Raw genomic sequence first — 26,466 nt, forward strand, 5'->3', positions numbered from 1 at the left:
CAGACGCGAGTAGGTTACCTCAGCGTCAACAGGGCGCACAACCGACCGGTTGGAAGGTTGTTGGCCAGAAGGAGGAACCACCTCAACTGGCAGACGCGAGTAGGTTACCTCAGCGTCAACAGGGCGCACAACCGACCGGTTGGAAGGTTGTTGGCCAGAAGGAGGAACCACCTCAACTGGCAGACGCGAGTAGGTTACCTCAGCGTCAACAGGGCGCACAACCGACCGGTTGGAAAGTTGTTGGCCAGAAGGTTCTTCTCCGCATTTAAGTCCTCTATCAAGGACGCAAGCTTGGACTGCATGGCTTGCAGCAAAGCCCATTTAGGGTCTACGGGAGCAGGTGTGGCAACAGACGGGGTTAGCGACTGAGGCGGAACCGTTTACCATCCCTGAAAGCCTTGTTATGTGTGACATAATAGTACAGCAAAACTTCAAAGGCTTGACAAAAGCTGAGAAGTTGACCTGTAAACAACTTGGAGCGTCTCCTGGCTAGGCGCCAGGGCGAGTCTACCAGAATTGAGAAGTCTATCTGGGCAGAGGCATGAACTCCCAAGCCGAGAACTTCTCTCGTGTCATATCAGACTCTCGCTCTATAAGCCAGTTAAAAGAAGGGAAATCAAAGGCTGTATCCCTAAAAACTCCTCCTGGTGCAAAAACCAGTCGCCTAGCCAACGTAACGCTCTCTAGGAGAGCGAGAGAGCACTAGCTTAAAAACAACGGCTTCGAAGTAGCTAGGCCTAGACAAGTTCTGACGTTTAGGCGAACGAGGAGCAGCAGTTAAAAGATCCGGACGAAGATCCTTAAAAAAATCATCATGATTTAATTAAAGTCCATAGGAGGCTAAGCAGCTTAAGGCTCCTCTCCTCTCAAGGGAATATCAGTAGGAGGGAGAACAGCAACTTCCTCATCCACAGGAACCTTGTCCGATAAAAGCTAGGTTACCTCAGTGAGTCTCTCACTGGTGCATAAGTAGCAGACCAGAAGGCAACGTCATGTAACTGCTTGACAGTCTGTGAACTGTCAACAACTGAACTGTCAACCACAACAGGTGTGTGAGGACGTACAGTGTCCACTCGAGACTGCTTTGACTGTCTAGACTGAGCAGTCAAAACAACTCTAGAATGCGGAAGTTGACGCACCGCGTCAAAACAAAACAACTTAGACTGTTGTTGTACCTCGCGAATGTCAACGGAAGGTTCCGTGCGTCGCTGAACGTCAACATGCGGCTGGCAGGGTACACTGGAACGCATGGGTGGCGGGACTCTCTTGGAGTGCGGGAGAAGGTCGCCTCAGCGTCCACAGGACGCACAACCGTGGTTGGTTGTAGGCTAGAGGTTGGTGCAGTGTCAACCTTCTCCGCACGAAAGTCCTGCATCAATGACGTTAACTGAGACTGCATGGTCTGCAGCAAAGACCACTAGGGTCTACAGGAGCAGGTGCGGCAACAGACGGTGTGACTGCCTGATGCGGTACCGCTTTGCCTCTCTTAGGAGGTGAGCAGTCGTCGGAAGACTGCAGCGAGTCCGAACTGACCCAGTGGCTACAACTGGGCCGTTGGACTTGCGCGGAAAGGACCGACTTGCGCTTAATAAGCCGCGAGACCTTGGTCCATGGTTTCTTACGAGAAACCTCTTCCGCAGACGAGGAATAAACGGGCTCTCTCGTCTTAGAGTGGGTGGGGCGATCTTGGGTAGATACGCCCGAAACCACAGAGGGAAAACGTCTGTTCGTTGATCAAGGCCTCTCGAACCCATAAGTCGTTCGACATTACTTCTCCCCTGGGCTTGGGAGCTTGCAAGAGGTCCCGGACTAGGTGAACGACAGGCACGAACAGACGAACCCTCGGACGCAACACTGTAACACTTTGCACATATCACTTTATCACTTCGATTTTCTGTTTTGCACTTATTTCACTGAAATCGAAACTTTTACTGATTTCTACCTGAAACACGCAAATCTACCCTTCATTAAAAGGTAGTAATTGCGAAATCAGTCGTATAATGCAAGCTCATTAATACCAGCAAAAAACAGAAAACATATTTTAAGATAAAAAAATCAGTGGCTGGGAAAGAGACTAAACACTAGTTCATATAACTACGTTTTCAATCTCTCACCGCACAAAGCCTGGGGACGAGAATAAAAAACTAAAAACGTTTTATCCTTCCTCCCCGTACAGCGACTAGGGAGGAGAGCAACTCGAGAACAACGTTACCCGCTTGAACGGAACGTTTTCTCTCCTCTCTCTCCCTCCGTCTCTATCTCTCTCTCTCTTTCTCTCTTGATTTCGCACCTAAGAGAAGAGCCCAATTATATATCGTCAAAAAAACATGTTATTTGACTAAAGGAAAAAAACTGAAAGGTTTTCCAAATAAAAAGTTCCTTTAATTTAGAATTAAAACATTTAAGCTAAGAAAGAATGAAAAAAACGTCAGAATCGATTTACTCTTACTGCAAAGTGAAACCGTGATACACTCTCTCTCTATCGTAACGATAGAGCGCATGTTGAACGTCCTGAACGTCAACAACTGCGTAGTCTAAAAAACTAAACGTTAGTTCATCTTTGAAAACAGTACGAAGACTATCAAAGAAATTCTTTCATAAAACATTAAATTTAAAAAGTTTTAAATTCTTTAAAGGCTAAATACGATATAACGGGCTCAACGTTGATTAACTTCAGTTCCAAGTAAGGACCGCCTACTATCAGGAAAGGTCGCATATAAACAAAACATAAAAATTTATTTTTATATGTTTATAAAAATTGGAAAGTTAATCGAAGAGGCCTAATAAAGGCGGAGAGATATAAAATATATAGATCTATAGCGTGTTAAGCAAAATTACTAAAAACCTAAACACACTTCCGTCTAAGGGAAGAGTCGGCCATTTAAAAGTGAAAGAGAGTCCATACTCTCCTTGTCACCATAATTAAATCTATCCAAAACGAGTTCAAGTTTTGAGATGAAGATAAAACACCTGCATAGCGAAAGCTCAAAACTAGAAATGTGTACTTCACCAAAAAATGTGAAAACCAATCCAGTAAGCAATAGCGAATTTAGTAGGTCTTGCCGGTGGCACGACAGAGAGAAAATTGGTTCTGTGTTTACATTGAGTACTGAGTACCTGCTCGACAGATGGCGCTGTTGATGTACACCCCCTACCTGCATAGCGATCGCTGGCGTATTTTGAACGTAGAGTTTTTCTGTCGGGCAGCAGAGCTGCAGCTTATATAATCACCGGCTAAGTTTAATATTGAAAAATATTAGTTCAACTAAAGTGTCTTAACAGCAAGAAGAGAGGAAGAATGGAGGTAAAGTAGACTGCTAAAAAGATTATATAGTTATGGGTCAAAGAGACGCTGCAAAAACCTTTTGGTAAAGCATATGTCTACAGAGTATTGAAGGTACTATCAACCTAAAGGGACCAAATGGACTAGTTCTTTAACCAGGGTTAAACACGTAAACAGGAAGCATATTCAATACTTACTCAAGTCCTGTTGTTCTTTAAACTTGTCAGGATCAATGTTTAACTTGTCTATATGGTCTTGTAAAGTAGTCGCCCATGTGTGAAGCTGGTCCATAATAGCCCACGGAGTCGTCATCGAAACAGTTAATAAAACTAACGTGTGTTCCAAGTTATTGGCATTAACTGCAAATTCTAATAACTCTGCATGCTTAGGGTCGCCATCCAAAACCCAGACACTTAATCTCGTATGGTCTGCCAAAGGAAGAAAATATAAATCAATAATAAAACCTTCAACACCAAAAACCAATATAATGGAAATATTACATACAAAATTTTACATGAAATATAACAGGAAAAATATCTTATTTCTGGAACAAGAAAAACTTAATTGTAACTAAAAAACTATTACGGTATTGCTTCTAAATCGAATATTTCAAACAATTAGCTGAAAATAAATGGCAGAACATAATTACCCCAAAACAAGTACTTTCAAGTAGTATTATATTCAATATTTTCGGTACTTTCCTATGTTTTTTTTATAAAGACCACCAATTTCTTAGATCCTAAGTTGTCTGCTATTTCTTTCTAGTTAGCAAGATGTTATTATAGCACTTCTTGGAGAATTAGTAATGTTACTCCAATAAGTAAACGAGTTTGTAGTAGCTCTAGCCCTGCTGATTACTCCCATAGTATCTAAAGCTTTTGCACTTCTTTTGGCAAAACATCTCAATAGGAATGGGTTGTGGTAACTTATTAGAAATGTTCCTGCCTGGCAATCTTTTGGGCGAAGTACAAGACCTTCTCGAACTCAATAGTTTCTGTAGTGTCTGTACGCTGGCCATCCTTGTGAGCTAGGGATGAAGGGTTTAGGGGACCCTATTGGTTGACTCATCAACAGCCTTTGTCTGGCCCTCCTTAGACCTAGCTGGATGGAGGGGGCTTGAGTACTGATCATATGTATATACGGTCAGTCTTTAGGGTATTGTCTTGTAGCATATGATATTCTTCTTACAATTTCCAATGGTGTTCAGATATCCCTTGATTGTGGTCAAGAAATTCGTATGATTAGCCTTGATCTTAGTACTGCCTTTGCTGTGTTAACCATGATGACCTTAACTTTAAACTCAAACACAATTGGGAGTGGGCAAGTCTTTTCTTTGCATCATTGTTGAATTTTCTATCATATGCTTGCAGAGTTGTTGTTGATGGACACCACAAGGAATATAGGAATGTGACACCTAGTGATATGTGCTTGGTCTAAATAAGAAGTTAGTTGCATAAAGTATGTAGATGTTATCGTGCGCGGACAGAGTATCAAAGAACAAAATGTCAAAGGAATGTGTGGCAAAGGAAAAAAAGGGTAGAATGGACAGAGCATCAAATGGACAAAGCGTCGAGTGTCAAATGGACAAAGTATCGAAATGACAGTGTGTTGTAACCACAAATTCAAAGAAAGAGCATGAGAGTGTGAGAGAATAAACTATCCAGTTGTCGAATGATGTAAATTAGTTATCATATCAACAAGTAAACATTAAAAAATAAACCAGTAAAGTATCTAGTTAGCTACATAGTAGATAGTTGAATTACTGGCTTAAACTAGTTTTCAAATTAACTAGCGAACTATCCATTTAGTTATCTAACATTGTTTACATGATATATCTTTTACATATCCATTCTGCTACAGCTTCACTAACCAGTTCATTTCCTTCGAGATTTAAAAGTTTCAATCCAATTTTATATTCTACCAACCACATCAAATCAAAAATTATCAAGACTGAATTTATTTTAAGAGCAAATACAACACGGGCAAGATGTAAGATAAATTTGCATTCTTAAACCAAAAACTGAAAAATACTTTTGATATATATGATGTCAATGCTGGGTTAGAATATCTTACAGCCATCGCTCATAATCTTTTTACTTTTGTTTGACAGGTATAAAAATTTTAATTAAGTGATTTCAAAACAACTAATTAAGTTTTGAAAACTTATATAGGAAACTATATACTTAAGTCGATAATCTACTAGACACTATCTAGCTAGCTAAAACATTTACTAGTTATTTGATAACGTATTCTGGTTACTTTGATAACTATTCTAAGTCATTATACAATTGGATACTTTAGTCTCTCACCCTCTCTCTTTTTCTTGCACTTTCTTTGACTTAGTCATTTAGACCCATTGTTCAATAAACTGTCAATTCAACAAATTGTCCTTTCGACACTTTGTCCAATCGACACTTTCGTCACACTGTCCTATTACCAGATGATGTTACGTGATTCCATCTTAATGTAGCTCTAGGGCTGCTGAATCAATAACAGAGGTCAACCTAAAATTAGCAATGGTGCAAATTATGGGAACTGAAGTTGAAAGTTGACAAAACTCAAAGTATGATTGAAAGTAGGACGAGGACAGTGTCTCCTCAACATACAGACCTCTACACCGATAGTTTCTTTAACTATATACAGCTCTCTTAAAATTTTAGGCATGATTCTGGATTTTAAATTTACTTTTGAAAAACACATTTGGATTGTTTCTTATTCAACTGTACAAGCAATTAGCTTATTGGGTCTTGGAAGATTTTCTGGTGATCAACCTCTCAATTTTTCAAGTTTTTCATTCTGCTTTATTTTGAGTATTGCTCTCCTGTCTGGTTTTCAGCCGCTGACTCTCATTACAATTTGTTGGACACTAACTTCACCTAATAATTTTTTTAATTCCTGATCTGGATAATAATCTCTGGCACATCACTCACTTAGTTCTTTATGCTTGTTGCACCAGATTTTTCATAACTCTGACCATTCTTTGCACTTAGATCTTCCCAGACTGTACAGTATATAATTAATTCCAACAACCTTCCCTTCCCATCATAAGACTCAATACTACAGTGTATTCTAGAAGTTTTATTCCAGCTGTGACCAGCTTGAAGAATGATCTTCCTAATCAAGCAGTTGATTGATAGAACTTAGCAAACTTGTAGCATATGTTTCAAATGTTGAACAGGCTGACACATGACTCTTCGTAGTTTGTGTGACAGATCTGTTATAATGTTTTTACTGTTCTTAAGATATTTTATATTCTTTATTTTTTACTTCTCATATCTATTTATTTCTTTGTTCCTTTCCTCAATAGGCTATTTTTCCCTTTTAGAGCCATTGGGCTCCATAAAATAATCATATCCCTACAAGGAATAATTCTCAACTTATATAGTAACATCTTTGTCATATATATAGAGAATAACGATCATGTACTCAACATTAGTGGAAGTTTTCAAGGTAACAATTGCAACATAGAGAAAATAAGTCAACAATGTAATTCTACTGACAGATAAGTAGTATTATTGTACTCCCATCAAAAAATTAAAATACTAAAATCAATAATTTCTTACAGCACAACATCAAAGTATTTAACAAAAACAATGTTTGAAATTGATTTTTAAAAATATTCAAATTGAGAACTATATCATTTACCCTGTACATGTGAAGAACTTTTAAGAAAGAGACTAGTGACTTTGCATACTGATGCCACACAATAAGTAGCAGCAGAACGTAAACTTTACATAATTGATGTGGTATAATCAACAAAATCAAAGAATACTCAGTAACTACAACACTTTATGAAGACTAATCTATATTGAATTAAAGAAGCTGTGCAACTTACCGTCTCTATATTCATCCCTAACATCTATATACGCATACTCGAGACCAGAGCCCTTTTTTGGATCTTCATTGCCTTGAAGTTTAGCAACCAATGTTGTTTTCCCAGATTCATTCTCTCCTGTAAAATATAATAAACTTGTTAAAAGTAATTTCCATATGCTTAAAATAAAAATCTCTGATTAAGATAGACCTATTCAAAATAATTTCTCAAGACAAACAATATAAATCTGATATGGAATTATACATGTTATCAAGGGCTTGATTTTTATTTAAAAATGAAGAACATTATGCAACATGGGTTTCCAGGGGAGCATCTTTCCTTATCAAGACTGACAATCTGCATTTTAAAAAATCATTACATACAGTACAATACAGGAAAAAAATATGCCTGATAAGATACAAAACATTAGTAAAAAAAGTCTAATTGCTACAATAACAGAAGCAGAAAAGGGACAAAAAATTATTTTATTTCAAAAAGGCCATACTTGTTTTGAGGATAAATTATAAAAATAATTTGTATTTTTCGTAACCATCTAAACCTGGGTTCTTTTAGGGGTTTCTGCAGCATATGAAATATCCAATTTGAGTCACACAGTCACATTTGTAAACTGTCATATATATATTGAAAAATATTTGTTAGTTTGCCAAAGGAATGATTATGCCATTAGGAAGCTTCTTGAAAGGGTAAAAAAAAAGGCAATTTTGTTTGTTCCTACACACCCACAATTGCTAGATATTGGCTATATTGACCACTGACATTGTTACTTTAGAGAACATTCTTCAACAATCATATTTATATTGTATTATCTCCAGCACAACCCATTGGGCATCAGAAAAAAAGTGTAAAAGGAAGGAGAGACTATCACCAACTGATCTCGTTAGAAAATGAAAGATAATTAAACAACCATTATTGAGTTGAGTTGATCTCTGGGTGGCCTCCTTATCTACACAATTTTTGTGTTCTACATCAATTAAGCTAAAAAAATAAGTGCCCTAATAGGCAAAACATAAAAAATGAGGATGTCTGCATATGAAAAAAAAAAAAAAAAAAACTAAAAAGGAAGATAGAAAAGATGGAGGTGACTAGGTGACTACAAACTGGGTGCCTTATAAAGCAACTAAACCTGGTAACAATGAGTAGTTGGCAACTATGAAACACCCCTCCATAAAGCTCATTATAAGAGGTGGTAATAACTCTAGTAAGAGAGGGGAGCAGGAGCCTAGTAGCAATTACCTAATGCTATCAATGAAGGAAAGTAAAAAAATTTAATGCATTTTCTCAAATCATACTTTTGTTTCATTTCAAATTCCAGCCATTTCTTTAGTTTTAAACACCTTAAAAATTCAAAAAGCTTCAAAATTCTTTATTCTGGTTTACTTCAATCAATAACTTTGTTATTCTTTTTATTCTATATAACTTTCATTCACTATCAAAAAGTGTTTTTTTAATGATATATATATATAAAAAAATAGAAAAAAAAAAACATGAAAAAATACAAAAAAATTATTAAAATCAAACTATTCACTTACAGTATTTCAAATAAAATGGGGCAATAGCTTCTGTTATACACACTAACGAACTGTGTGAATGAAAACACAATCGCTAAAAAGTAGCCTTAAAATACAGATATGCCTCTAGCTGGAGTGACTATCTAATCATTAACAAGGTAGTTGGTTAATGACATATGGGGAAGCCACGCTCACATCCATCATAAAATAGTAAATTTTCTTCCTTAAGTCTAGGACTGAGAGGGGTGTTTGAGGTGGGAAATTTAAATAAAAGTACTGGTTTGTACAGCTATCAAAAATATACATTGCTTTCAAGACTTTTTAATAATTCTAAAGAGCATACTGTGTAATCCTTCAGTCTATTAAAATACTATGGAGACTCACTGGTGGGATTAGTTCCCTAGAACCAAACTGGAAGGTTCTTTCCCTCACTGGCTATGTCATCATTCCTGGTCTCATACAAAAGCAAAGAAAGCAACTCCAACAGCCTTCTAAAAAACTATTATGGATATGAAGCTGTTAGGGTCTCAGGCAGTAATAGTTTAAAAGAAAGACACAATAGGACACAGAAAACCTAAACCTATCTCCATAACATGGAGGCAACATTACCAATGTCAAACCATACACATCTATCTGCAAGAAAGATGATCCGACATCTAACTCAAACAGACTCCTGACCAGCATGTAATGGGTGCGGCTGCTGCATCCCCTTCAGAGTGGAACAAGAAAGTAGACGACAAGCTAGCAAGTCTACATCTTCTCAAAGGCTTATGACAAACAAGTTACCTTAGAATACATGCATACTGTACTAGGACCCATGAGGGAGCCAGGAGTCTTATACGAGTAGTGACCAGTTACTTCAGAACACCTGGGTGCAACATACATGAAGCACAGAGGCAAAAGTTGATAGGACACCTTCAACTCGACGTACTCAGAAAATTAACCTTGAGGGCCACCTTCCGGACTAGGATTGAGCTCTTCCTTGAGATAGGAAAGGGTTGGCACTGACCAGCTGCATCTACAAAAAGCAGCCTGGCCAAGCCAGGAGCAGCAGTATCTAGATACATCCTTCTCATTCCTGCTGGGGCTAATAAGAACACTGTGACACTTGCAAGTGAGGTGTTGAGTTCACCTTAAGTAGCATTGCAGTGCCCTAATGAGATGCTATGCACCTTCATGTTAACTTACGCAGAAAGATAGGTCCTTCCAGAAGATCCAGAACTGGAGTTTGTGACCAATTGGTGTTGGGTCTTCATCAAAGAGTCAGAACACACATCCCTTAAAAGTTTGACACTATGAACTGCCTGAAACTCTATTCTCTCAGAGACAAGAGACTGTCTTGAGAGAAAGATCCCAATGGTGCCCTCATCAGTCTAGCAGTAAGCACATATGCCAATGCCTAGATAAGAATGACCATCCTACACTATGACCTTGTCCCAGGATAGGCAAGACTGCTAAAACCTTCAAGCATGGAGTGATCCCCCAAGGAAAAGGGATCCACTCAATACCTGAAACAAAATAGTGTGTGTTGAGGGAAAGATCACTAGGATGCCATCCTCAATTTAGCAGGGGTGCATGCACCTGTGTCTTGAGGATAAGACATCACCCCATCCTAGGGCAGGAAAGACTACAAGAAGCAACAAGTATGAACTGTTCCACCGAGTAGGAGGTATCCAAACTCTACCAAGAGCCTTCTTCAGAAGAGGCAGGCAAGAATGTCTGTGATTTGCTGAAAAGTGCTCTGGCTGGAAGAACATGTGATCTACAATCCCCATCAAAGAATTTCTGGGTCAGCCCCAGAGCTAACAGAATAAGACACTACTATATATGGGGCTACCCCGGTGTGTGTCAAGTTGGGGACTAGAAAGTTCAATAAACACGTTCCACTCTACCTGGACGGTGCAAGTACTTGATCTCTAGAGGGCACGTTGCCCGCTACCAGTAAGATTATCTGCTTTACCGGGCTCACAGTCCAATTTGGCGTAACCAGGGGAAACAGTCGCTGGGCAAGCTCCAACCCTTTCTCTTGGTAAAAGGTGGCTTTAAGGGTAGAGGATACCCTACACTTACCTGGCTTACAATGCTGGTGTAGCAGTGGGGGGAATGATCAACTGCAACTGGTGCCATAGTAGTAGCTGATACACTGACCTCACAGTCCACTTGACGGACCCCTAAGGAATCATTCAGTTAGAGTTCCGTTACTCATTTCTGACAAAGGAAAGGGGCTTTCTAAGGGAAAGGATGTTCCTCCTACTAATGATAGGAACTAAGATGATGTGTGAAATGTCTCTTCATCCAATACAATGAGAAAACCCTCATATTCGGGTTCACAATCATAAAAACATGATCCAAGGCATTCTCCTTATTATTACTTGCCAAGTTACAACCATAGTTGGAAAAGCAGGATGCTATAAGCCCAGGGGCTCTAACAAGGAAAATAGCCCAGTGAGGAAAGGAAACAAGGAAATAAGAGAAGTAATTAACAATTAAAATATTTTAAGAACTGTAACAACATTAAAATGATAATATCTAAGAAAATTGTATTTGTCCTAACATACATACCACTGACCAATATACAGTACTGTATAGGATAACCTATAGAGTGCGCGCTCTCCGAACAGTTTCCCCGTCCCAACAGTCCTATACCATCCTAACCCCATCTCCACGTGTGCCCCCCGGACCTCTCGTTTCCCAGCATGCCCTGGAGGGACGCCTCAGTCAACCTTCTACCCTGGTTCCAGAAAACAGCGGTTCCTACCACCAGGGTTTACCGCAGGGAAGGATGGGAGGAGCAAATAAACTATTGGTCGGTGGTATGTATGTTAGCTCCCCATTCCTCCCTGGATGCTTTCGTGAAGAGGAGGATCCAGTAGCGAGACCAACTCCTAGGCCCTAGGGTGTTTCTCGGGTCTAACCACCACCGGAGATCTAACCTGGTTGACGGATGGGGATGTCTCACTGACGGCTGTCTAGCTGCTAGGGTCTGCACTACCTTCAGGTCCCACTGGACCGGTCGCAGCATAAAGGCCGATTCACACGACCCGTTTTCTTTCCGACAGGCTGGGTGGTGGCTAACCTCTGTCGAAATGTTGTACATTCACACGAGGCGTTCTGTATCCGTTTACCAGCGCGAGGTTTTCATTGTATACTTAGAATCTGTCACTTGAACACCGAGTAAATTACGATAATTCTGACAATACAGTATAAGATGTTGGTTGATAACTGTGTTGATAAATTAAGTTATGCAACTTCATTATACTCTATGCACCATGCAAAGAATATTAAAATTATGATAAACTCACCTGTTTTATTTAATGCCTCTCCAGTCATTTTCCATATCTTTTCTTTATGTAAATTATTTCTATACATCTTGTTTGCCATGTCAAACATCTCCTCATACCCTTGAACAAGTTCAATTAACCTCTAATACATGGTGTCAACAACAAACTAACTAATTTCTATGACTATACTATGAGGAAAAGTCGGGATTGTAGGCCACGAAACGAACGGGTATGATACAGGTCCTCGTTCACACAAAACATCATTCATACGTTGGTTGGGACGGATGGCTAAGGGCCGTCTAACAGGACGAGGTTTCTTGGAAAGAAAGCAAGAGCCGACTCGGACGGCTAACGTCCGAGGGCCGCCGTCAGCCTAACGGGTCGTGTGAACAGTTGCATTTGAATACACGTAAGAAAGTTAGACGCCGGTTAACAGACGGCCAGCCTGTCGGAAAGAAAACGGGTCGTGTGAATCGGCCTTAAGTCTTCCCTTGGGGACAAGTTTCTCCAGGGATACCAAGTGCCCCAACTAGCCTTTACCACTCCTTCAGAAATGTTGGTTCTCCCTTGATGAGAGGCCTCATTATTTCTTTTAACCTCACAATCCTCTCGCTTGCCGGAAAAGCTTTGGGCTACTGATGTTCTGGGAGATAGGCAGAGCTAAGGAGGGCCTCGCCTCCATTGGGGCTCTGATCCAGCATTCCAGATCGGTGGAAAGGTGCTGCACTTGAGCCGGAGAGGGCTCCGGGAGATCACTGAGCCTTCTAATGAGGCCAAAGACCCTTCAGAGGGATGACACTTCCTCAACCACCGCAACCCCTGGGTGGTCCCTCAACCTTTTTCCAAAGCTAACTCCCCGGTATAAGGAGTTCCACTAAATGGTCCCTCTCATGGTAGCAGATGATCGCCCTGGAGATCTGGTTCCACTGACGAAGGGGCCCAAAGCTGTTCTTCCCCTTTTTCGCTTTACTTCGCTGCTGGGGCAATACCCAAGGACATGGAGCCGTAAGACAAGCCTCGAGGAATGATGGCCCCTCTCGTTGTGCTTGGTCCTTGGCAGTAGGAGCAGTGGGAACTCCTCCCAAAGGGGGTGGGGGAACGGAGTCTGCAGCTTCCCTAGGGGAGGATGGGAGAACGGAGTCTGCAGCTTCTCACACGGGAAGGGATCCCTCAGCAGGGACCTGAACGGGGTCTTTGGGGTGCTCGAATAGGACTCCTTCGCGCACGAGGTTGGATCAGAACCCGGGAACCTCTGCCCGCAGGTTAAAGCAGCCGCCCTGAGGGCGAAAGGAGGGTCCTCTACCAGTGGAGGGTCAGGGGAGCGGGTTCCACGCATTGCATTGGTGGCCATGTTGGCCAATCCGCGGAAGGCAAAAGCTGCCGCCCCAAGGACAGAAGACGGGTCCTCTACCGGCGGAGGGTCGTTAGAACCAGTCGCAGGCGGCGGAAGAAGGCCGGCAGGCTGCGCCAAACTGCAGACTGAAGGTCATGTTCGCCGATGAGCTCGAAAGGGTTCTGGCTAGATAGAACAACGCACCCGCGGTTGAGTGGTTCGGGCCCCCATGATTCCAAAGTGGAGCTGCTAGCCAGGGAGGAGCACCACCTGTTGAAAGGGCCGCACAACCCTGGAGCAGCCACTCACATTTTGACATTACATCTCGTAAGACTCCTACAACCTCCGCTGGTGCCTACGAGGGGAGATTATCGTTGAGCGGAAGTTAATACTTCTTAATTATTTCTTCTTCATGCATGAATCAGTCTGAAGTTATACATTCCAAAGCACGTCCTTCTGCACCGAAAAATCTGGGATGATGTTAAAGGAATAAAGGGACAACGGTCTCAGTAACAGATTGAGACAAGCACTAACTCACCTTGGTCCCCGCTCTAGGCGCGGATAGAGGAAGATCCACAACACTAGGAGGGACGATATCTCTTGGAAGAACTGTCCTTATTCTTTCCGATCCCTTCCACATGGGACAGAGCCCTTGACCCCATGAGGAGAGATCAGCTCCTGGGAGCCGCTGAGCGGATGCTGGGACCGTCATCCAGTGAGCGGACGGGGGAACGTCTATCTGCGGCTGTATGGAGGTCGCACTCGTTGTCGGCAGGTAGAAAGATTGATGGCTGACCTGCCCTCAACAACCCCGCTATGATTGTGAGGAGGGGTCTCCCGGCCACAGATGGGGAAACGCGAAGACCAGACAGGTACCATTACCTCTGCCACTGTAGGCAGTCCGGGAGACAAAGAAGTATACGAAACACTGGGTACTGTCGAACACGCCTAAGAAAAATGAGACTCATTACCCTTCCTCGAGGGTGGCCTGTCCTTCTTCGACTTCTTCCGTATCTCAGTGGCCAATCTCGACCATTCCTCGAGGGTGTACACGTGTGTCTCGGGGATCACACATGACCCCGGCAAGAAGTACATAAAACATGAGGATAGACCTCCACATGTAAAAGGGAACTGCACACAACTTCCCATTAACACCTGCAAATTCCACTTGGTGAACATTCTCGTTTACAAATGGGTAACAACGTTGCACACGCACAGATTCCACACAAGGAAATCATAGTAAACAAGGAACAACTCAAGTAGACACACTAAGAGCACTAAGGAAAAACTCGAGCGATCGCAAGAGAAGCAAACCCGCTTACGACCAGAGGAAGAATGGTTGATGACGACCTGGAAAGGTTGACTGAGGCGTCCCTCTAGGGCATGTTGGGAAACAAGAGAGGTCAGGGTCGCGCACATGTAGAGAGAGGGTTAGGAGGGTATAGGACTCTGGTTGTAGAGAGTACGCTCTAGAGGGTATCCTATATTTTGGTCAGTGGAAAGTATTCGTGTTGGAACAAAAAAGATTTCCTATATAAACTATAAAAATGTTAACAAAATAAGAGGAAGATAAACAAGAGAATAGTGTGCTCGAGTGTACCCTCAAGCAAGAGAACTTTACCCCAAGACAGTGAAGACCATGGTATAGAGGCTATAGAACTACCCAAGACTAGAAAACAATGGTCTGATTTTGGAGTGTCCTTTTCTTAGAAGAGCTTCTTACCATAGCTAGTCTCTCTTATACCCTAACCAAAAGGAAAGTACCTACTACTGAAAAATTATAGTGCAGTAGTTAACCCCTTGGGAAAGAATTGCTTGGTAATCTCAGTGTTGTCAGGTGTATCAGGACAGGAGGATATGTAAAGAATAGGCCAGACTATTCGATTTATGTGTAAGCAAAAAGAAAATGAACCATAACCAGAAAAAAGGATCTAATGTAGTACTGTCTGGCCAGTCAAAGAACCCAAGAACTCTCTAGCGGTAGTATATCAACGGGTGGCTGGTGCCCTGGCCAACCTACTTACAATAAAAGGGGAAATGTAGTCTGGAATGAAATACCTAGTGCAGGATGGCCAATGGATAGGGATTAATTCCACCATTCTCCCTCCCCTTAAAGAGAGGATGGGGGAGATACACTTTTTACATATAAAATGTAGTTTACCAGCATGTAACGTTAAGAAAGCTTCATTCCCAAGTGAGAGAAGGTAAAGAAGCAGAACAACACTCATTACTCAACTCAAAACTAGTCCCTGTACTCTGTCAGCTTACTCAAAGGCAAAACAGGCCTCCCACTCCTTGGCAGAGAGAGAGAGAGAGGGAATGCTGAAACAGGCTTCGCCCCCTACCTTCTCTCCTCTCACCACAACGGGGACCTCGAATGACTTGTGCAAGCACAAAATTCCTTCAAGGGAAAGAGGATGCAGGAAGGTCACAGCCTCCTTATCGCAGATCCCGCAGGCCTCACAGCACATGAAGATTGGCCGCAGACCAATAGATCAGGGAGTCTTACTAATCAGTCCTCCTCTCCACTGTTGCCTACACAAGATTCCTCAGAAGGAGAGACCCCTGGACCAACCAGATTATGGCCGGTTAAGGAACCAATATTATTTTTCTATATAGCACTTCATAACATTAATAAAAATGCTTTTGATCACGAGGTTACAAGCTCTGCGACTTTGTATAATGAAGCCAACGGTACCTAGGGAAAAAGGTTTTAACATAAGACTGTCTAACTAATCTTAGTATGCATCATTCCCTTTAATAAAAAATACTTTGAGTGACTTAAGTTGGCCAACCTACTTCGATTCAGTGTAACCTAGGGAATGAATGTTTTTTTCTAACATCATCTGTTGTACTTCTCTCTAGATAGAAATTGGCCTAAATGTCTTTAGTTCAACTTCAAATATCTCAAGAGGAGGATTTATCTAAGGAATATTGGAAATCACAAAGGTGAACCAAACTTTCAATTAACACAAGTTACATGAAATGCATAAAAAGGGCTGAAAGTTCTAACTGAATTAAAGTAATTGCAATGTACTATCCTCCTATTTGCAAGCTAGAAAAGGCTAGTATCAATTCAAAGTGAGGTGAAGGCACTATTATTGTAAACCAGCAGTTTGTATTTATACATATAAACAAAATATGCTTCTTAGTTGGAAGTAGGCAGAATTTTAAAAATCATACGAACCTAAAACGAGAACAGATTTGCACGATGGTAGTTTATTGCGCTCACTCGACTGAACCTCGCCCAAGATCTTTTTCCTGAAATTCAAAAACAGCATTAGTATTAATGAACTTATAACTGTATTTTACAAATTGAATATCAAAAATATAATCTTAAATACCAAAGGAATAATCTAGCTATAAATTAAATCTTACAAAAAATATCTTGATGGAATAATCTAGCAATCAATTAAATCTTTCAGGAAAAAAATATTTTCAAGATAAACCTGTTTCAATTAAGCCAAGTTACAAAATGATAATAGTAGTGGCATAAACAAATACTAATTAAAAGCAATAGAAACAGATTTCTGAACAGAATTCCACTACAAGGTCTTAAATATTGGCTGTCTCATCATATATACAGTATGTTGTTTGGCCGAAAACTAAATAGTTATTACTTCACTGTGTCAAAGCTTTAGGCTTTGTGGCAAAAGGCACAGACAGACAGACTATTTTATGAGTATAGATATGGAATTAATGTACTGAAGTAGTGCTAACTAATGTTAATATGTAGCAATGAAGCAATTTAGAGATGAAATCTATATCATGTATCAATTACAGTACAGTAATTCTACATACATACATATACCAAGGCACTTCCCCCAGTTTTGGGGGGTAGCCGACATCAACAAATGAAAAAAAAAAAAAAAAAAAAAAAGGGGGACCTCTACTCTCTACGTTCCTCTCAGCTTGACAAGGGACTCAACCGAGTTCAGCTGGTACTGCTAGGGTGCCACAGCCCACCCTCCCACATTATCCACCACAGATGAAGCTTCATAATGCTGAATCCCCTACTGCTGCTACCTCCGCGGTCATCTAAGGCATCGGAAGAAGCAGCAGGGCCTACCGGAACTGCGTCACAATCGCTCGCCATTCATTCCTATTTCTAGCATGCTCTCTTGCTTCTCTCACATCTATCCTCCTATCACCCAGAGTTACAAGTGAAAATAATTTTGATTTCAGTATGGAGATATCTCATCAATAAATCAGCCATTATTGACTATCTACTCAAGTGAATTTCTTAGCATTTCAGAAATTACAGATGCAGAGCAGATCAAGGACAAAAGACATACATTGCACCCGTGCGATGAAGTTCATCCAATTCATCAAATCACAAAGCAGTATGGCTAAACTCTCACGGCATATTTCACTTTTCTTATAATTTTTTTTTTAATTTCTCAAGTAGAAATATACAGATGAATATATCCCTACATGGGGAAGTATACCACATGTGTGTCTATTACAGATAACCTCAATAACATTAATTTCAACTTTGTTAGAAAAAAAAAAATTAAATAAAAAAATAAATAAAAAAATAAATTCAACCCAAAACCTAAACATTGCCAACCTCAGCTTAAGTCATGATCATGACACAACCGTCACACACCAGGTCAGCAGATGTCCACCCTTCTACAAATTACCCTAATACCAGATGTAGATGCAAAAGCTTCGGTAAATCTTTACCCCTGCACATGGACTATCAGAAATTAAAGCATATCATTCCCCCCAAAGACCAAACAAGAATACAGTACATTGATAACATTTATTGAACACCAGTGTTTCTCATACTCTAAATAATTACTGTACCTCTAATTTATATAAGGTGCCTCAAGTGGTCTTTGCTCTGCAGTGGCTCGCAAATAAATAACTAATAGCTCGTCTATTTTGGCAAGACAGTACATGGATATGCAAAAATAGCTATATAATACAGTACAGCGAATGCAGTGTGTTTTAAATATAACCAAAATACTGTATGATATCACTGTACACAAATTCCAAATATATTGAACACTCCCCCGAGAGACATCTGTACTCTTGTGACAGTAGTCTTGCTGGAACTAAAGCTCAGAGGGTAATGGCTTTTGTAAAACAACATCCGGGAACTTGAGAGCCTATATATGTACTTTGAAGTTCATTGGTTAAAAAAGCTAGCTAACAATTACGTCAAACAATAATCAAGTTTCCACTAGTAATTGCAAACAATGCATGTGTAATAACCCACCATCAGTTACCCAAAAATAAACAATGAGCTGAGACAATGACATGGTGTTCAATTTAAGTTGATCGATACGGACATTATTAATCACTAGCACCCATTAGTCACATGGAGCAAAATGATAAAAGAGCCAGTGCTTGTCCATTATAGCTAATTTCAGTTTTGCCAAAAATCTAAGTATTATATATTATCCAAATTTAAGGGTCAAGTAACTGAGTCACATTAAATATAATGATTATATAATTCATATAATGTCCCCCAAAAGATCTTTGCTCTAATGTGGCTTACTTAGCTAGCAAATAAAACTAAATATTCTTAATTCAAAAGCCAGTTAATGATTACATTATAAAAATAAAAACTAATATCTCCCACAGGCCGAAACAAACATCCAAAACTAACCCACCAATAATTTTGTAAAGACTTAGAAAATCACACTGGTATCCCATTTAAATCGGTCAGAACAAAGATTACGTCCCGGCCACTTCTTATACCAAATTTCTGTCTGACTAGAAATTAATAGTACCGTATTCTACAACTTGACCGACATTTCACTAGGAATAGCATAGACAGGGTGAATGTAATTCATTGGGACAGACGTAGACTTTCTAATTACTTGTCAATTAGATTTTATTCATGGGAAAGTTGTTGTTTATCTCTGTCTGAAATACGATAATACGAAGCTAGTTTTACGAATTAAGAAATATAACTTAGTGTTCCCTTGTCATGAATCAAGACAACTGAGACACAAATACAGGGTTGAGACTTACAATAGTCCTAGGGTAAGCTTAGAATATTCCAAGGTATTTGTTTACAAGACCACGCTCTCCATTTACTCCTAAATTAATTATGCAGCTCTCCTCTTCTTGTATCGTGATTAGGGGGTTCTTTAAATGCTGGGAAAGCAAAAAATAACAAGATATGTTGAGGAAGGGGGGAGGAGTTATAAAAAAAACTAACTCGGTTTCCTCACTAAACGACCTGGAACTGACATGTCAACATAGTCAACTAAACAGAATTCGTTATGCCAGCGTATATAAACAGAAGTTCGTGATGCCAGCATACATTTGATGTACTGTATATTCAAAATATACTAAATTAAAGTGTCACTATTTGTAAATTGCATATTTTATGGACACTTTTGAGTAATTAATCCATTTTTAATTTAGTATATAATTAGAATATATATCAAATGTACGCTGGTATCACGAATTCTGTTTGGTCGACTATGTTTACGATGTTAGCTCTAGATCGTTTAGTGAGGAAACCGAGCTAGATTTTTTTATAACCCCTCTCCCCTTGCTCAACATATCTTGCCACTTTTGGCTTTCCCAGCATTTAAAGAACCACCTAATTACTGTTCATGAAGAGGAGAGCTCCAGGATTTCATAATTTGGGAGTAAATGGAAAGTGGGTCTTGTAAACAAATACCTATTGCAATCTAAGGGAGGTTTGCAAGGGGACGTAGGCGCCCCCAAAAGTAAGTATGAATATGCTACTTTGTTAGGTTAGGTAGGAAATCTTAGGATAGGTTGTTTTCTTGTGTTTGCTTCCCTTTTTAATGTTGTTTTCCAGTCATAACTTTTTAAATTTTTCACCCAGTCTGTTCCAACGATTACAAAAGCTCCGCATAGACTAAACCTACACCAGACATTAAAACTATTAGCATACATGGGCTAGTGGTTCTTTGTCAATGATAATACAAACAATGGTAAAGTTCTACATCCAAGAAGGTAATATATGGAGAAGAAAAGGCTTGTTTTACCATTAAAAATAATTTCCCCACCCAAAACCCGGAGTTCCCACTGGGGGTCCCCCATTATCGGTGGATATAGATATATGTATTTCTGAAACTATTCATTTCCGACAGGAACGAGTGTCATTTTCGAAGAGAACGGGCCTTTTTCCATAGAATATAGTACTTTCTTCCCTAGGTTATATTACCCTGTAATACAGTACAATAATATCCAAATAATACCGTAGGCTATACGTATGGAAATCTTTTCAAAGGTACGAATCCTTCTCACCTACCTACAAGAACTTTCAACTATATCAAAATTGACTGGATAAATAGATGACTAACACGGAACACAGCATAAATGAGTAATAGCGTTATCAAATATAAAATAGAAGCTAAAATAAACAATAAAGTCAACGAAAGCCTGTCCGCCCCTTTCTTCCAGTCGCAATTCATAAGACCTTTATGCGATATTTTGTCAATATAGGGCAAATTCATTGACACGCAGTAATGTTTCTAAAGTCTTTTCATGCATGACACCTCAAATAGCTCAATAGCCACGCTATGTGATCAAACTAGTTAATTTGTTGCTCAGATGTTCAATGTGGTTGGTATGTCAACAAGACGGGAGCCGCTCCCACCATAGCTGTCATCGGATAATTTCCTTTACGGATCATTTTACATTCGGTTTTGGGGCTTTAATTTATCACAAGTATTTAAAAAACTCACCAGAGGTTCTCTTTCTCTTCGGCTTTCTCTTTTCTGAGGTCGGAAAGCCCTGAAAGGGCTGACCTTTCCCCATTCAGCGCCATATTCTCATGACCAAAACTACGTTCCAATGATGTTAGGTTTACAACAAAAACTATAGACGAAAGACTCTCTGATCCTACCAACGAAAATAAAACAAAATACAGTCGACCGAGTACTTATACATCTATGAATAAGCTCTGGAATCGGACTCTTCAAAACAAGGGATTCATTAAAATATATATTCCCTCAAATTTATTATATCTATTGTTTGCAGTACTCCTAATTATCACAAGCCTGCAAAATAGACTCTAAAATCTTGAATGTCTCGTGACAAGCATTTCAGATCAGTTTTTGGAATTTATAAGACATAATCTATATTAAATACTGAATATTACGTAGGATATCGCCCAGCTAATATAATTTGCATTGCTTTGCAACCACAGGATGACCCTTCAAGAATGACGTCATTTGGCCTGGGGTGAGTCACTCCCGGTTATACCGTCACCTGTACACTGCTCCATTCATTAGGAGCGGCTTCCTTATAAATTTTCTTACAACTTCTTTTCATCTTAGTGTTCAAATATCTAAAACTTGAAAGCAATTGAATCTAAATGACCTGCAAACGTTAGTTTAATCTACTACATCTTCAACATTTTTGCACGTTGCAATGCAACACTTCCTGTTCAGTTTTTGTAAGAGAAAATCGAGGAAGTAATAAACTTTAAACACTTATTTCTTATTAAAAGCTTATAAGCTGGTCACATAATGATTATAAGATTATCAGACCAAAATCTCTATGGTTGGATATTCAAAGATAAATTCAACAATGCTCTCTTTTATAATAGCAATAGATAAGGAGTTGATATAGAATTATTTCTCTCTCTCTCTCTCTCTCTCTCTCTCTCTCTCTCTCTCTCTCTCTCTCTCTCTCTCTCTCTCTCTCTCTCTCTCTCTCATCTTCAGGATTAAAGAATTTATCCTGCTTTCTTGTTTCACCATATCATATTCAATACACGGCGACAATTTTACTGGCATTATGCATACAAGTTGCCCAGGTATTTATTTGATAAGGATTACCACAGTACCGTCAATCAAATACAAATTCAGATACAATATTATTGTAATTTCGGTTAGGTAGAGGTATTTGATTTTATTATTAATTCTCCTTCACATTTTTACAAGAAAACCAAACCCGAATTTCATGGAAATTTACCACAGCCAAGATTTTGCTTATACATTTTCTAACCTTGTCGTAACACGTTCAGGCTTCCTACGTCCGGGATTGGCGAGATGACCTAGCATCAGTGTGACGTAATCATAATCATTTGGTATGGAGAAAATCCAATATAATTTTCAATATAATTTTCAGGAGGTTTCTAAAAGCAGAAGGTGATACCGATTATTATTATTATTATTATTATTATTATTATTATTAAACTAGCTACCACATTTGTTGGAAAAGTGGGAGCTACTAGCTAAAGGGCACCGTCAGAGATAGAAGCCCTGTGAAGAAAGGAAATGACAAATAAACTATAAGCCCTGTGGAGAAAGGAAATGACAAATAAACTGTAAGCCCTGTGGAGAAAGGAAATGACAAATAAACTATAAGCCGTGTGGAGAAAGGAAATGACAAATAAACTGTAAGCCCTGTGGAGAAAGGAAATGACAAATAAACTATAAGCCCTGTGGAGAAAGGAAATGACAAATAAACTATAAGCCCTGTGGAGAAAGGAAATGACAAATAAACTATAAGCCCTGTGGAGAAAGGAAATGACAAATAAACTATAAGCCCTGTGGAGAAAGGAAATGACAAATAAACTATAAGCCCTGTGGAGAAAGGAAATGACAAATAAACTATAAGCCCTGTGGAGAAAGGAAATGTCAAATAAACTATAAGCCGTGTGGAGAAAGGAAATGACAAATAAACTATAAGCCCTGTGAAGAAAGGAAATGACAAATAAACTATATATGGAAAATGAAGAAAAATATAAGATATTGTATGGTTAGTAACAAATTTAAGATAGATGTGTCATACATAAACCACGAAAAGAAACTTATATGTCAGCCTATTCAACAGTAGAACATTTGTAATAAGTTTGACCACCTGAAGTTCCATTGATTTAACCACTAGATTAGGAAGATTATTCCACAATCTGGTCATAGCTGAAATAAAACTTCTTGAATACTGTGTAATATTGAGTCTCATGGTGGAGTAAGAAAAGACTGTTAGAATTAACTGCATATATATTGATATAGCTTGTACAGGATGGTACTGTTTAGGAAGACCCGAATGCAAAGCATGATGGAAAATTATGGAAAATCTTATGCAACATTATGGAAAATCTTATGCAACAACACAGAGAAATATCTGAAGGACGGTGCAGAGATTAATATTCAGATCAGGAATGGGGAATTTAATATTATTATTATTATTAGAAATAAACTACAAGAGAATTTTAAGCACAATAATAATCTAAAATAAATCTTTTATATATAAACTATAAAAACTTCAAAATAATAAGAGGAGGAGAAACAAGATAGAAAAGTGTGCCCGAGTGTACCTTCAGACAAAAGAACTCAAACCTAAGACAGTGGAAGACCATGGTACAGAGGCTATAGCCCTACCCAAGACTAGAGAACAAAGGTTTGATTTTGGAGTGTCCTCCTAGAATAGCTGTTTACCATAGCTTAAGAGTCTCTTTTACCCTTACCAAGAGGAAAGTAGCCACTGAACAATTAAATTAGCCCCTTAAGTGAAGAAGAATTGTTTGGTAATCTCAGTGTTGTCAGGTGTATGAGAATAGAGGAGAATATGCAAAGAATAGGCCAGACTATTCGGTGTATGTGTAGGGAAAGGGAAAATAAGCTGTTACCAGAGAGAGGAATTCAATGTACTACTGTCTGGCCAGTCAAAAGACCCAATAACTCTCTAGCGATAGTATCTCAACGGGGGCCAGTGCCCTGGCCAACCTACTACCTCGAGTAAACCGTAAGTTTTTGTCCAGAAATTCAAGAAAAGAGTCAGCAGCTGAAGACCTGACAAAAGAACAAACAAGGTAGGCTACAATGAAAGAATTAAATATTTTCACAGGATATGTTGGTCACCGAAAATCTTAAAAAATCAAGGATGTTTTTGTGGAATTGAAGAAGAGAAAGACAGGAATTGCTTTATAAAAAGTAAAATCTCAATCAAGAATTACACAGAAAACTAGAATAATCTAGAATACGCATTTAATGTTTATTTATTTTTTTTTTTTTTAAGTCATGTTCGGGCTCGGGGAATATTATTTTATTCTAATGCAAAATGCAGTGAAACATCAGTAAATATGAAAAGTTCAAGTATGTGATTAAGATTAACATTTTGTAGGCAGGAAAGAAAAGATGAATAGATTATCAAGCGTGGAAATGATTCCTTCGGGACTATCAAGCCATGTTGGTTAGCATGATAAAAAATAAAAAAATAAATAAAATAACTGACGAACGGAATGATCAATAATTCTATTCTTGATCAATAATGCACACCTTTGCTTGTGTCAGTGTTTTTCTATATTATTAGTGCATTAATGACAAAGTGAATCTGCCATGCCTGAGCTGTGGCATAGGCATAAGAAAAATCCATTATATCTATTTCATATAATTTTCTTATTTTACCCTGATTGCATGAGTTACATTACTTATATTATTTATATTATTGACTAATGTAACTTTATGCACTCTGGTGATTTTGTTGACAAGGAGAGAGGTCAAAGTTGGTTGGCTGATTTGATGTGAAATGGCGCATTTTCAGTTACGGATGACACCATAAGAAAGGTAAATAAATAGCTTTTTCCCAGAAATACAACACTGAGAGAGAGAGAGAGAGAGAGAGAGAGAGAGAGAGAGAGAGAGAGAGAGAGAGAGAGAGAGAGAGAGAAGGGGATGGATGAAATGGAGAGAAGAGGTTGCAGAAGCCGCATTAGGCAACTGACCCTTTAATGTAGGGTTAACGTTGGGGAAGAAGAAGAAGAAGAAGAAGAAGAAGAAGAAGAAGAGAGAGAGAGAGAGAGAGAGAGAGAGAGAGAGAGAGAGAGAGAGAGAGAGAGAGAGAGAGAGAGTTCTAAACCTGTATACTATTACGCTACAAGAGAAAAGGGGTGGGTAACAAGGATTAAAAGAATACATAGGAAAGTAGAGCATTCTACATCATGAAGGTGAATGTCAGAAAAGATTGATCAGGCCAGTTGTGTGTGTCGTTACTCTAAAATTGTGTAAATACGCTTATACACATACCAGATATTTAATGTCAGAACGGTATCAAAATTAAGGAAATACTTTTTAAAAGTTTTATTTAGGCTATACACGACAGCTATAAAATTGTAGCATATGACAATTTTAGAGGTAAAGCATATCCTTTATCAAATTAATTTATAAAGAAAAATACAAACACAAAGTTTTTTTTATTTATAATTTCCGCTCACAACATAGCGATGTACAATACTTATAATATGAAGACTTAACAACACTCGTAAGTGACGAAAGAATAAATTTCTGTTTAAAGGTATATACTGCCAATACTAGTTCTCTGCTTGTCAACTGAGCTCTCGAATATAGTTCATTTATTTAATAAAGATATTTCGATATGGCTAGGGCTGTTGAGGCCTGATTGGTAACGTCTCTGGCTGGTGTTTGTCAGACGGGGGTTCGAGTCCTGCTCAGACTCGTTAGTTCCTTTAATGACTGCAACCTTACCATCCTTGTGAGCTAAGGTGGGGCATTTGGGGAAGTCTATAGGTCTATCTGCTGAGTCATCAGCAGCCACTGCCTTGCCCTCCTTGGTCCTAGCTTGGGTGGAGAGGAGGCTTGGGCGCTGATCATATAATATATGGTCAGTCTTTAGGGCATTGTCCTGATTGCTAGGGCAATGTCACTGTCCCTTGCCTCTGCCAGTCATGAGCGGCCTTTAAACCTTTAAATGTTATTGCGCAAATGCACAATCTTTAAAATCTTTGAAGTCACTCAACAGTTGACCATGATTTGGCAACACTGGAATTGGGGCGGGGTTTCGGACAGCCACACCCAAAGTGCCTTAATAGAGCAGGAAGAGTATAGGTTGCCCCAAGAGCTAGTTGACCAGCTGGTAATGCGTCTACTACTGCTTGGAGGCATTATTGCCATCCCCTCATGATAGTTCTTTTTATATTTTATTTAGATTTATCCAACCATACACTACTTGTATCAATATTACAATTAAAAGATTAGATCTAATCTTCTTCAACTTTCATATGGAAAACTTTATGTTAATCGTGGGTGATTAGATTTCCCTATGGAGAGATAAAATCCTACTTTTTTGCACGTAACTAACCCATATACAGCATAGTAATTACAAATAAAAGCATTGACAATGTCTATGCATCTTTTAACTTGTACTCTTAACACTTTCAGATTAGTTAAACTTTTCCTTATCTTCTACTAAACATAAAATAAAACTTCCCTATTTACTTTTACCGTAGGTTTTGGGTAAAAGAAGTTTCTGGAAAAGTTAGT

General features: G+C 39.1%; 1 protein-coding gene across 6 annotated transcripts in view; it reads right to left on the bottom strand.

The window, feature by feature from the left end:
• Nucleotides 1-21,074, bottom strand: part of Dlic (dynein light intermediate chain) — a 74,467-nt gene extending 53,393 nt beyond the window's left edge. For all 6 annotated transcript variants that reach the window (XR_011047333.1, XM_068393191.1, XM_068393190.1 and 3 more), the window contains exons 1-4: nucleotides 20,923-21,074; nucleotides 16,428-16,501; nucleotides 7,119-7,235; nucleotides 3,481-3,711 (exon numbers count right to left, since the gene is read on the bottom strand). Coding sequence is in view for 5 of the 6 variants with exons in the window: in XM_068393191.1 (XP_068249292.1) it covers nucleotides 3,481-3,711; nucleotides 7,119-7,235; nucleotides 16,428-16,501; nucleotides 20,923-21,005 (505 nt within the window). In the remaining variant the exon portion in view is untranslated. The remainder of the gene's footprint in view (nucleotides 1-3,480; nucleotides 3,712-7,118; nucleotides 7,236-16,427; nucleotides 16,502-20,922) is intronic.
• Nucleotides 21,075-26,466: the final 5,392 nt, after the last annotated feature.

This window comes from Palaemon carinicauda, chromosome 19 (genome assembly GCF_036898095.1).
Source record: "Palaemon carinicauda isolate YSFRI2023 chromosome 19, ASM3689809v2, whole genome shotgun sequence".
Classification (NCBI taxonomy): Eukaryota; Metazoa; Arthropoda; class Malacostraca; order Decapoda; family Palaemonidae; genus Palaemon; species Palaemon carinicauda.